This window comes from Balaenoptera borealis, assembly GCF_965194805.1.
Source record: "Balaenoptera borealis genome assembly, chromosome: 12".
NCBI lineage: Eukaryota > Metazoa > Chordata > Mammalia > Artiodactyla > Balaenopteridae > Balaenoptera > Balaenoptera borealis.
Window position 1 is genome coordinate 97,480,290 of NC_138869.1, and position 13,151 is coordinate 97,493,440.

The 13,151-nt window shown below is 39.4% G+C and overlaps 1 protein-coding gene across 2 annotated transcripts in view; it reads left to right on the top strand.

Annotated features, from left to right (window-relative positions):
- Positions 1 to 13,151, top strand: part of DTNBP1 (dystrobrevin binding protein 1) — a 119,203-nt gene that overhangs the window by 37,668 nt on the left and 68,384 nt on the right. Inside the window, exon 6 of one of the 2 annotated variants that reach the window (XM_082345437.1) lies at positions 1,985 to 2,117. The exons of the other annotated variant lie outside the window; for it this stretch is intronic. Coding sequence (XP_082201563.1) covers positions 1,985 to 2,117 — 133 coding nt within the window. The remainder of the gene's footprint in view (positions 1 to 1,984; positions 2,118 to 13,151) is intronic. 2 annotated transcript variants of the gene reach the window in all.

Sequence of the window (13,151 nt, forward strand, 5' to 3'; positions counted from 1 at the left end):
GATCGTCTTTAAAGACCCTGTCAAACTAGTTAGAATGAGCTGAACATTGCTTCTTCAGGGCCAGTAACACTAGCTCCCAGGCTGAGGCTGCTAGTCATTTTTCCATTTAATACAATAACAAAAAATAATCTAAATAGCAACTAACATAATAGCATCATTTTGCCTCTTTCCCGCCACATAAACTCCTTATGGTACCATTTATGACATTATTAAAATCTTAGATATAATTTTTCATTGATTAAAACTTAGATTTTGCACACTGTTTCTGGTTAGGCTTTCCATAGTCACATATATTAGCTGTTGTATGTTACCCCTGTAGATAGATTCAAAACCGTTATGAACTGCATTATCAGTCTTTTCCAGACTTGCCATGATCTACAGTGATAGATCAATATGATAAAAATCATTACCTAAAATGTCTTTGAAGAGGAATGCTAAACTACTTGTCATCACATTTTAACTTTTCAGTAAAATTTTATTTTCCCCCAAAATCCACGTCTTTAAGCCCTAGACTCTACCAAATAGAAGTGGGAGTTTTTATAAGCATAGATATTTAGTAGAGTTAAAATTTAGGATATTAGAAAATGTGAATGCTTCTGGATTTAATAGATCTCCAGATCAAACAGATCAATTAAAAACAGACAAAATATGTATCTTAATAAACCTGAAACTACACGTTGAAATTTAGGGAATTTGGGCCTAATGCAGGTGCTACAGAAGCTAATTTAGAAAGTGACGTGACAATCTAGTGGATAAGGGAAGGGATTAGACACACCATCCTTGTATCGTAGCTATCTGAGTGAAACCAAGGCTGGAAAGCTGCACAGCCAGCTTGCTCCTTCCTCGAGGCCCCTTCGTCCCGACGGCTGTGACTTCCAGACGTGGGAGTCACATTTCTTGCTGAGTCTCACTCTCCCTCATCTCTGTTAGATGCCTCTCCTTTGAGTTTTCACAGCACCTCAAGCCAAGCTCTGTCAGGCAGTGTTGTCACTGAAATATGCCTGCCCTCTACTTTAAGCTCTTTGAGCGCACGGACTATCTTTTTCATCTTTGTACCCCAGTGTCTGGCACATGCGGTGAGTGTTCGGTAAATGGCCCTGATGCTGTTTGAGTTCTAAAACCTTTGACCTCTGAAACTTTTCTGTTGTCTGAGAAAACAACCAGTCCTCACCCCTATGACTATGAAGTCTTGGTTTACTTACGCATCTATCAACTGGAAATCATTTTGTGTAAGAGGCACTCAGTTTTGATTCCTGACTGCTCTTCACTAGCTAGGTGACCTTGGGCAGAGGTCTGAAATAATTTCTGCAGGCTTTGGCTTGAATCTTTTAAATGAAGGATTTGACACAGATTATCTCCATGTTCCAATGAAGCTGCAAAGCTCTGCGGCCTAGAGACAAAGCTGAGTTGTTGAAAGACCAGTGGACAGTGAGCGCTGCTTCCTGGGTGTTTGTACGTCTGCGCAGCGCCTTGGAGGTTTATACGTGTCGCGTGCACGGCCAGACAGACGCTGAAGTAACTAGGAATCTCAGATACTAAATTGTGTTTGGTGTCACGTGTTAGTTATACTTTGCTATACTCGCATATGAAAATTGCCAGTTCGTGTGGGGTGTGTGGGGTCATTAGGATATCATACATTAGGTTAATCAGGATACTCTGTTTCCTCATCCTGGTGAATAAAGTATTTTTTAAATTGAAGTATAGTTGATTTACGATGTGTTGATAAAGTATTTAAAGTATTCTGGAAAGTTCTGTTTTAAAAACGTTCGAGATAGAAAAATATACTCAAAAAAGATAATTTGAAGTATGTTTTAATGTTAGTGCATTTTATTTTGCTTCAAGAAAGTTTAATAAAAATATTAGAAAAATGCAGAACAATCTCAACAGTTCAGACTTTTAACTTTTGGACACTTTTTCTTTTCCCCTTGATCAAGGATTCTGATTTTTGACATTTGTTTCTTCTTTTGACCTTATATACTTTCAGCTCATTTAGAGGCTAGTTTTGAGGAGGTAGAAAACCACCTGCTGAATCTGGAGGATTTATGTGGACAGTGTGAATTAGAAAGATACAAACATATGCAGTCCCAACACCTGGAAAATTACAAGAAAAATAAGAGGTGAGTTTGAAAAATTGGCCACGATATTCATTTTCAGTCTCAAAGTTTTCCATAGTACTTTACATGCTACTCTTTATAAGTCTGGACTGATAAAAGACAAAGGTGTCAGGTAAATCTCTTCAATAAGCTTTCCAAAACATGATTTTTTTTTTTTTTTTTTTGGTACCACTATCTGTTGCTGTTTTATTGGAGATGAGTTCTGGAAAGCTAAGGCTGAGATAGATGGTGGAGGGGAGCAGTGCAATGGGCAGAGTTTCCCAATCAAGTAGAACCCCCGACCTCATTTTCTCCAAGTGGCAGATCCTGCGCTGCTTTTTCCCCTTTTCTTCTCTTTTATTTAGAGCAGGAGGAAAAGGAACCTAAGCTCAGGCTGTGGAAAGGGGCTAAGCTTTGTCACATGTTGGCTATTAGACCTTCAGCAAGTTATTGAATCTCTTAGCCTCAACATGTGTAGCTTATAGTGAGGATAATATTGTACCGGTTTCCTAGAGTTGTTGTGAGGGTTCAGTGAGATGGTCATTATCAGATGCAGTGTGTGCTCTGTCAGTAGTAGTTATTACGGTGATTATTTTCATTGGACTAACCTGAACTGGAAATGGGTAATAAGATTTGGAAGTATGAAATTTTGTCATTCTTTTCTTCACTCTCACCCAGTGACTTAGATTTATTAGATATAATTAGTACATTATAATTTATATGTTACAAAATGAAAATCAACTTCGTGTTTGGAAAACAGCCTCACCTTTAATCTGAGTAAAAGCCAGAGTGTACTGGACAAGTCTTAGCATGTTTCACATAATTGAAATATCATTTTAGAGGTATTTAGAGGAATTGTGTAGTAGAAAGAGCACTGTCATTAGTCGGAAGACCCAAGTCCTGGCTTCTACTAATTCTTTGCTCTTGGGCAAGCTGTTGACTTTCCTTTATATTTTATCCTGTTGTTAAGCTTTTCTTGACTAGCATTTGAAAGACTTCTTAAAAAATTATATAATTTTAGTAAATTTAGATATGATAAACAGATTTGTTGATAGCACCTGTTACTCTGAAATATGTAGGAAAAAATAGTGTGCCAGTTGATGACTACCAGTTTATAATCAGTAGCTTGAAATCTATAGGTAAAATAATGGTAAATTTTTCATGTTCTGATAGGCCAAATTTTAAAAAATTATAAAATTTACTTTATTTCTCAAGGACTGCATGAGATTAATGTAAGATGTCATAACAGGTTTTAAACCTAACAGTTTCAGTGAGAAATACCAAAGGTGGGAAATTTAAATTAACTAGTACTTTGATGGACTTTCCAAGACTTTGAAAAAAATTATATATGTAGATATTTGTTAATGGTTACTCCTAGCATCTTCATAAAATAAATATTTATTAATAAATGCCAAAGTATTTTGCATCTGATTGTCTAATAAGACATTAGACTTGTGACTTAGCTTGAAATCATATTTTTATCCTGAAATGATAAGTACTGATTTAATTCACAATTGTTAACAGTAATATGATTTGTTTTGGTTATTGTGAAAAGTCCTTGAAAACCTAAGCTTGATTTTCTTCTCTGGCACTTTCTACCCATATGACCTTTTGCAAATGACCTATCTTTGCCTTTCTTATCTGTAAAATAGAGATAATGATATGCTTTCCTGCAGGGTTATGGAAGATAAGGGAGAGTTTTGTTTAAAGGACCAAATAAAAGCTGGTCCATTTAGCTTACAGAATCGTTGGTGATTCTCAGTTCTAGTTAACTTGCCTTTCTAAATACAAATAGTGGAAGTACTGGCTATGAAACATTGCTTAATTCTGTTTATCAATATAAACTGTAATCTTTCCGAAACTCTTTTTCCCAGTTTTGTTGAGATGTAATTTATATGCAGCACTGTATAAGTTTAAGGTGTACGACATCATGCCTTGACTTACATACATTGTAAATTGAGTACCACAAAAAGTTTAGTCAACATCCATCATCTCATTTAGATGCAAAAAACGGGTGGGGGGGATTTCCTTATGATGAGAACTCTTAGGATCTACTCTCCTAACAACTTTCATTTATACCACACAGCAGTGTTAACTGTCATCGTCATGTTGTACATTACATCCCTAGTACTTATTTATCTTCTAACTGGAAGTTTGTGCCTTTTGACCACTTTCATCCAGTTCACCTTCATCCCTTATCAGATTTATGATGGGCAGATATTTTTTCCCATTCCATAGGTTGTCTTTTCATTTTGTTTGTCATTTCTTTTTCTGTGCAGAAGCTTTTTAGTTTGATGTCGTCCCACTTGTTTATTTGTTGTTTTGTTGGTTGTGCTTTAGGTGTATCATATCCAAAAAATCATTGCCAAGACCCATAATAAGGAGCTTTTTTTCACTGTTTTCTTCTAGTAGTTTTATTGTTTTGGGTCTTATATTTAAGTCTTTAATCCATTTTGAGCTCATTTTTGTGAGTGGTGTAAGATAGGGGTCTTTACACCTGAATATTCAATTTTCCAAGCACCATTTCTCGAAGAGACTGTTTTTTCTCCATTGAGTGAGTATTCTTGGCTCCCTTGTCAAATATTAGTTGACTGTATATGCATGGTCTTCCTGAAATTCTTAACCTATTTTATTCAGCATATAAAAGGATGAACTATCTTCTTCAAAGAAACCTTTTGGAATCAATTTGTTTAGTTAATACACACACACACACACACACCACACACTCATATATGGCTGATTAACAATCAGTTGTAGTGTAAATAATTTGAGTTGACAACATTGAGAATGAAGTAGTTTTATTCAGTCAAATGTAGATCAAAAAATATCTTTCCAATAATAAATTATGTAGAATATTTACTATTCAGAGATGTCTTATTTACATTTTAAGCTTCTTCTTACTTTTATTCAATCTAGAGGTTATCAAAACTGGGAATATTATGAAGGCTAATGTCAATAAATGGAAAAAAATGAATAAATATATGCATTGGCATATTATTTAGAAATAATGGAGGTAAATACCAGAAGAAATCTCTAGAAGAGTTGAATGTAGCTGCTTGCGAAAAGCAGGACAGAAAGGTGGGGAGAACTGAGCCGAGGAACTAATCTGCTTCATCATAAATCCTTGTGGGTACTATTTGACTTAAGGAATGTACATGTACTATTTTGATAAACATAAAAATTGAATTTAGAAATTTTTTATTAGCTACAACATTCCCTGAAGTGTTTTACAGGAACAGTGGACTGAGAAGATAGCCACTGGCATTCCATGATCAAATAAGTTCCAGAAACACTTTACCCTGTATTTGCCTCATGGAACTTTGTAGTACATGTCAGTTTATTAAGGGTTCTGAGAATTCCTATAGTAGAGAAATTTGACTCAGCATTTCACAACTTACCTGCTTACAGAACCAATTCATCTCTAATACATATTAAAATTCTGTGACTTGATATCCTATATTACACCATTTGAAAAACTTTAAAAGGCCCCCAAATTAAACATTTTATTATGTGGTCCACAAGGGAAGAGTTTCTTAAAAATAAGCCTCTTTCCTCTTTAACAAGGGGCCCTACAAACTAAACTAATGATTTTTCTTTTCTTGCTCTGAAGAAGATAATGTGTAATACAAAGGTTGGATGTGTGTGTGTGTGTGTGTGTGTGTGTGTGTGTGTGTGTGTGTGTGTGTGTGTGTATATTACAGTGTCCACCCACTCTGTAGCTTTCCAGAAAATCTGAGTCAGACAACTAGATGGGGATGGAGAGAGTGGGGGAATGAAGGATAATTTCTCACACACCTCCACTGCTAATCGTGTCTACGATAGGCTCCGATGCACTTTCTCATTCTGCTCCCATCAGAGCCTGGGGAGTGGGCAGGCAGCGATTGTTGGAGCTGGGGAGGAGATTGAGTTACATGAAATTATGTCACTGCTTAGGGGCCAGCATCAAGGCCAGGGTCTTCTTTTTTTTGACTGTTGCATTGGAATAAGTGGAATCCGTCCCAGATGTTGATATCAGTGCATCTGTAGTTGAGAACGGATATACGATATTTTGTCATATATTTGATAGGCATTCCCGGCACAGAATAAACTCCTGCCTCCTGTGAAAGGAGGGATGTGACCCATCCCAACAGTAATGTGGCTTACTATGGCAGATTCTCAGTGTGGGCAGAGGGAAACATAGAGCTTTAGAACACTCCTAGGGGTGTATCTACCCTTGAAAAACATTTGAATAGATGGTTTAACCTAGGTGTTTCTGCATTGAAAAAGGACATCCTACTTTAGCTGGTTATCTAATGAAAGTGACATATAAGCAACTGTATAATTGTAGGGGGAAGATACCCATAAATAGCTTTTCTGATAACTCTTCTGCGTATAAAGTGATATTGCTATTACTGATAGCTTTTATGGACAGGAATAGACACCGCCTTGATCAATAGTAAAACATGGTATAATGGATGAAATATGGCTGTAGGCAGAGACAAGTACTGGTACCAGTAGTTAGGTTGTCATATGGTTCAGAAGATGAGTTAGCCATACAAGTGTAACTCCTAGATGCCTTGCATAGGTTTTCATAACCAATAGGAAATACATTTTTCACCAAGTAAGAAGCGTTAATATTGAATATATGAGCCAAAATAAAGAACCTAAGACCATTTACATTGTCTAGCTAGCAGTTAGAGAAATGGACTTTTGAGATTCGGGAGTCAGCTAGCATTTGTAGTCATGGGTGTGGGGAGAAATAGATGATAAATGTGTACATGATTTTATTTATTTTTAACTTACTTATTTGTTTGGTTGTTTGGCTGTGCTGGGTCTTAGTTGCGGCACGTGGGATCTAGTTCCCTGACCAGGGATCGAACCTGGGCCCCCCCTGCATTGGGAGTGCAGAGTCCTAGCCGCTGGACCGCCAGGGAAGTCCCTGTACATGATTTTAAAAAAGGATAATTTCAGACAATTATACTGAAGAAAATAAAACAGAATAACGTTATAGAGGTGGGGAGGGTTGCTTCGCTGGGGTGAGCAGGGAAGGCCCTTCCTGGAGGACACGTGAGAGCTGAGACCTGTGTAAGGAGGCAGCCACACGGGGACGGAGGATGACAGCCTTCCAAGCAGGGGAGCAACAGGTACGTTTAGAAGAATGAAGAAGTAGAGCTAAAAAGAAATTGAGCCTTCTAAATTTGTAATCTTTTCAGTACCACCATAATATTCCTTAGAATGACTATTGAGATTCTTTCATAATAATTTAGTTAAAGTCATATGTGAGTGATTTAATTAAAATATTTCTTACTTCCAGACTTTTGGATCCTTTGTTTTCCCCTACAGTATGCAGCATACCATCAGAATTTCTCTGAAAATAGCTACATCTTGAAGAACAGTGTGATTTTAGTATTTCAGCTTTATTATAAATGACTCATAATTTTAACACAGTCTTCCATTGGACTTGAAATCTACTTTGGGGCATACTAAACTCTAGAAGCATTTTTCACTGATTCATTTAGACTTTGAAACTTAATTGTCATCTCTTAGAAACTCCTGTGAGTGGGGGGGGCACTGCTTCTGTTGATAAGATTCAGTGCCCAGGCATATTTTGAGAAAGTCATTATTCCTTTTGCTTTATGTATTACCGCTAATGCTAAGGAACTATGCTCTTCTTTGTGTTTGTGTTTTATTTTTATGTTAATGTGGACTGTAGACTAAGTTTAGAAAATCTTTAAAGCAAAGCATAACAGATTTATTTGAGATGTTATCTTTAGTTGTATTTGACCAGCTTATGTTCTAGAGAATAACCCACCAAACTCCTGAGCTTCAAGAACTGACAGTCCACTAGACAGGCTGTGGGCCACGGGCCTGACCTGTTCTTCCATTTCAGAGTGTTGAGGATGGTGTGCCTGGGAGACACAGGCCTGGCTTTGCTGAGAATAGAACAGAAGAAACCAGTGGCATTCTCCAAGGTGAACAACAGAGAAGAAGGTCCAACAGAGATAGGCAGAAAGGCAATAACTAGTTCCCGAGGTTTTGCATGGAGATCCATTTGGATGCTGAATGGAAAGTAGATCAGGAGAGCTTTCCTTCAGGCAGTGCTTTTTCAGAAAGGATCCTCCCAAGCTGGAATAACAGGGACCAGACTTACTCTCCCACCTGATGCAGCCAAAAAACAGACAATATAAATGAAATAACAGTTTGGAAGACATTGGGCAAAGAAGAGAAGTGATCCTTGATCGATAGGAAACAGGTGAGACAAGCCCTGTGGTTTCCCCAGCGTTCTGCCTTGAGAGTTTCCAGGCTAAGTGCAGGGAGGGGGCCCAGGTAGAGCCTGGCAGACTCTCTGAACTGAAGAACAGCTGAGCGCCTGGGAACCCAAGGCAGCCAGAGTTCACAGGACACAGTGCCAGGGAGAGAGGATACCGAAAATCTGCAGAAAGCTCCCCTGAATATTCAGCAGAGGACCGATAATTCATGTGAGGAAACCACCTGAGGCAGGAGGAAAATATCATCCAATAGGGTCAGTTAACAGTGCCCGGTGCTCACATCCTCACACTGTGCCTGAGCCCAGCAGCCAGACTGAAGAAGCTTAAAATTCCTGGGGCACCAGGTAGAGCACTCAGGAGCGTATCCTTCAGCAGGGGTACAGTTAGCCCTTGACTGAGCCCTGTTCCAGACCTGCTTAACTAATCATAAAAACAAGCATCAAAAAGATCAAACTGTTTCCAAGTAAATTAACTATATCCCAGAACAAAGCTGAGGAGTATTTGTAGAAATACAAAAATATCTAATAGCCAACAAGGTAGATCATTCTAACAGGTTGCTTGTGAATGGACAAGGTGCATGGCACACTGAAGTTAAAATACTGTTCTGGAGAAAGAGCGTATACAGGTTGTGTCGTATGAAGACGTTCATAGAGACCAAATCCATGATGCACTTTAAATATTTAACCTGTATTTTTCTTCTTAGGTCTTTAGGTAACTAAGCCCGTTGACAAATCAGTCCTCATTTACCTGACCTCTTGAAACTGTCCTTTTTTTACTTCTATAACACTCATATCCTAAATTTTCTTCTCTACTGTAGGTTAGTATCTAGTTGCCATTGTAGATGCTTTAGTTCTGTTATTCTCTTGGGTTCTGTTCTTGGTTGTTGCCACCTCCCATTCTACGTATTAAAAATATCTTGTTCTATAACACATGTCCCTCCACAGTACGTGTGTAAGGAACAAATGACAGCAGGGACTCCTAAGATACAGTTTTGTGCAAATTACCTCAAGCAGGTAGGCCCGCTCTCCCCCAGCCCCACCTTCATCCACTTTCTACCCTCTTAACCACAAACTCACCAGGTGCATAAGGGTACACATTTTCACGACTGTGGAATGCTAAGAAACAAAAGATTGGGTAATAGTGAATAGTAGCCGGTCTTTTGTGAAAGAGGTCTTGTAAGATCTTTCCTATGAACTTTCCTATCCATCAGCCATAACAAAGGGACGCTCTTCTACTGTGTTCAATACAAAAAGTATTGCTGATCATACTTTAAAAACAATTTCCCCTAAACATTTTCAAATATGAAGAAAAATGTGAGAGTTGATTTTGCACTTCACATTTTGAATGTGGTATTTTGCCATAGAGAATCATTGTGTTAGGTTTTTATCATGGATTTGTCCTGGGGAAGCAGTTTAGTGTTTAGAGAAAGTGTGCTTCCATCTGTGAGATGATTGTATTTATGGAGACATTTATCCAGTGGATCCAATCTATTAAGTTTGCATCTGTGAGTCTGATTTAGTTGATTTCTATACATATACAGATTTAATATACTTCTTGCAACACTCCATAGATTTATTTATTAATGTGATGCTTTTTTTTTTTTTTTTCCTGCCCTCATAACTCAACCCCTGTAGAGAAAATGATTAAATAGCAGTTTCGCCCTTTGGAAATATTAGATTTTTGAGCCTGGTGTTATTTGGTGAATGTTTTAGTTTCAGGGTTTGTTATGCTAAATTTTGTGATGGCCTTTGCTGAATTGAGTAAAATTTAAAATATGGTAAAATCTAAAGGAAGGCATTTCAATTCTTTCTACTTATTTGATCTTCTGAAAATATTATTAAACTTTGAAAAAGAAGAGACTCAGATTTTTGAAATTGCAAGAGGCAAACACATTGTTACCAGATGAGAGACTATGTGGTCAAACTTTTTTATAAAGAATAAAAGCCTCCCTAGTCATAGCAAAGGCTTCTTTGAAGAAGCAGCTATTCTTAGTCATTCTGCAGCCACAGTACTTGATAATCATGACTTGCTGAGTGTCTGTTGTGTCTGACTCTGTGCACATGTGTGATCAGGGCGGATGAGACATGATCTCTGCACTTCAGGATCTCTGCAGTGTAATTGTAGAGATGATACCTGCATGGAGATCACTGCATTACAAGGCTGCACCAGGTGTTATAAAACTAATGGACCTGAGTGCTATAGGAGTTGAGGTAAGGGGAGATTGCCATTTGAGTGTGAAGGATATCATCATGGAAAAGGTGAACTTGGATAAGAGTTTGGAGAGTAGCCAGAACTTAGAACTCCTGGTCACCTATGCTTTTTCATTTGGTTAGCTGCGAGTATGATGTAATAATGGTCAAGAGTGAAGCATCTGCCATGTTTTCAATCAGTGTTACCTGTCATCATCAGTTATACTTTCCCTCAAAACTCAGTTCAATCCTGGCTCCTCCAGGAAGCCTTTCCCAGCAACCCACAGTGTGCGAGTTGCTCCCTCCTCTGTATTCCTAGAAAATCCTCAGCATGGCTGGCATTATCAGAGCACTAATCTATGACATCGGTTTCTAACTGTTGCTTTACTTCTGTCTCTTCTCCCTAAAGTTCCTTGAGGTTATGGAACGTGTATAACCCAACCTGAGCATTATTCCTACTGCTATTCCTGACGTTATTCCTAGTGTCTAAGGCTCAGTACATTTTTTGTTGAATGAATGATCAAAGATTACATTCAGTATGAGAAAATGAATATTTACCCAAGGCACGATATTTATCATCATGACAGTTGTGACGATGGGGAGAAATGGATGGATTCAGGATATGTTTTGAGATAGAATTAATAGGATATATTGATGGATTAGATGTGGCGAAGGAGGGAGATGGATAAACCAAAGCTTGAGGAACTTGGTAATGGCATGAGTTGAGATGAGGGAGACTGAAGGAAGACCAGGCTCTTTTTTTTTTTAATTTATTTATTTTATTTATTTTTGGCTGCAATTGGATCTTTGTTGCTGCGCGTGGGCTTTCTCTAGTTGAGGCGAGCGAGGGCTACTCTTCGTTGCAGTGTGCAGGCTTCTCATTGTGGTGGCTTCTCTTGTTGCGGTGCACGGGCTCTAGGTGCGCGGGCTTCAGTAGTTGTGGCACGTGGGCTCAGTAGTTGTGGCTCACGGGCTCTAGAGCACAGGCTCAGTAGTTGTGGCGCATGGGCTTAGTTGCTCTGCGGCATGTGGGATCTTCCCAGGCCAGGGCTCGAACCTGTGTCCCCTGCATTGGCAGATGGATTCTTAACCACTGTGCCACCAGGGAAGCCCGAACAGGCTCTCTTGCGGGTATTGTTGGGAAGCCTGCTCCACTTTGAGCAGAGCTCTCAAATAGGCAGTTGCATTTGCGTCTGGAGCTCAAAGAAGAGATCAAGACAGGAAGTATAAATCAGGAAGTCAGTATGTGGATGGTATTTAAGGCTGCATAGCTGAATGAATTGCCTTGTGAGAGAATGTAAGTTACGCAGAGGGCCCAGGACCAGGCTGGCGGAGCTCCAGCATCTAGTGGTCGTCTGGAAAGGGTAGAGAAGCAGCAGAAGGAGCTGAGGGAGAAGGAGAAAAACTAGAGAAAACTTTCTCAAGGAATCAAATTCTGCTGAGGGATTCGGATGAAAACTGAGAGTGAGCATTGCCTTCGGCAGCTTGGTGATTGCTGGTGACCCTCACTGTGCAGTGGTGGGGTCTGGAAGCCAAGCTGGAGTAGGTTCAGGACTGAACAGGCAGTGGGGGAGCTGAATCCCTGAGCGGGTTACAGGGGAGGGGAGTCATGTCTTTCAGCGTCGCCAGCCTTAGGTTTCCTACCTTCCAGATTATTTCATTAAGTTCCAAACTGAACTCATGCACTGCCCTCCAAAATCTGCTCCTCTTCCTAAGTTTTCTGTTAACGAATTCCCTTTCCTTCCAGTGATCCAGACTAGAACTCTCATGGTTATGTACTTGTGCCCATGTCATCAGTTGCCATGGTCTGTTGAGTCTTCTCCGTGGCGTTTTTCAAATTGGACTCCCTCTCTTCATTGCCATTGCCACTTATGTTGCCCTTTCCAGCCACTAATTAGCTCTTCTTCAAACTCTTCTAATAGTTTCCTGAGTGCTCCCTGCTTTATTCTCCCCCTTGTTAGTACATCTATGCATCACAGCTAGAATGTTCTTCCCAAAGCACAGATTTGCTCAAGTTATTCTCCTGCTAAAAATAAAACCAAATCCTTTTAGCCTGGCACTCAGAATCCTCTACCTCTTTAACCTCATCTCCCACTACTTTCTCTTCATTCAGCCTGCTGTTCTGAATTATTTGTTCTTTCCTAAAGATAACGCGCAACGTTCAGCCTCCAGGGCTTCACTTTCACCATTAACTCTGCTTGATGTGTCTTTCCCTCCCTTCTCTTATATCTTCTGTATTTCCAGATGCTGTTACCTCTGACGTTGTGGAGTTTGCCCTAAAAATTACAACACTTCAAGGCTTCCGGTGCTACTGATTTCCTTTATCAGTTCTTTAAAAGTTCCGTAGTACTGATTTTTACCTTAAACCACCGTTATCTGTGCCACCACTACCTCAGCCAGTCTTCTTTTTTAGGAACTGGGTACAGGAGTGGCTTACTTTCTGAAAGGAGGTTTCATGAACTGCCGTGGGTCATGACAGTCTGTAAACAGAGGTGTCTAGGGAGAGCACCCTGCTGGCCTTGCCTCTTTTCTCATAGCAGCTTCCCATTGCTTTGATGAGGCAGCCAGAAGGTTGGAAGGTGGGCATGGTAACTCCACATGAAAGCTTCCCTCAATTGGGC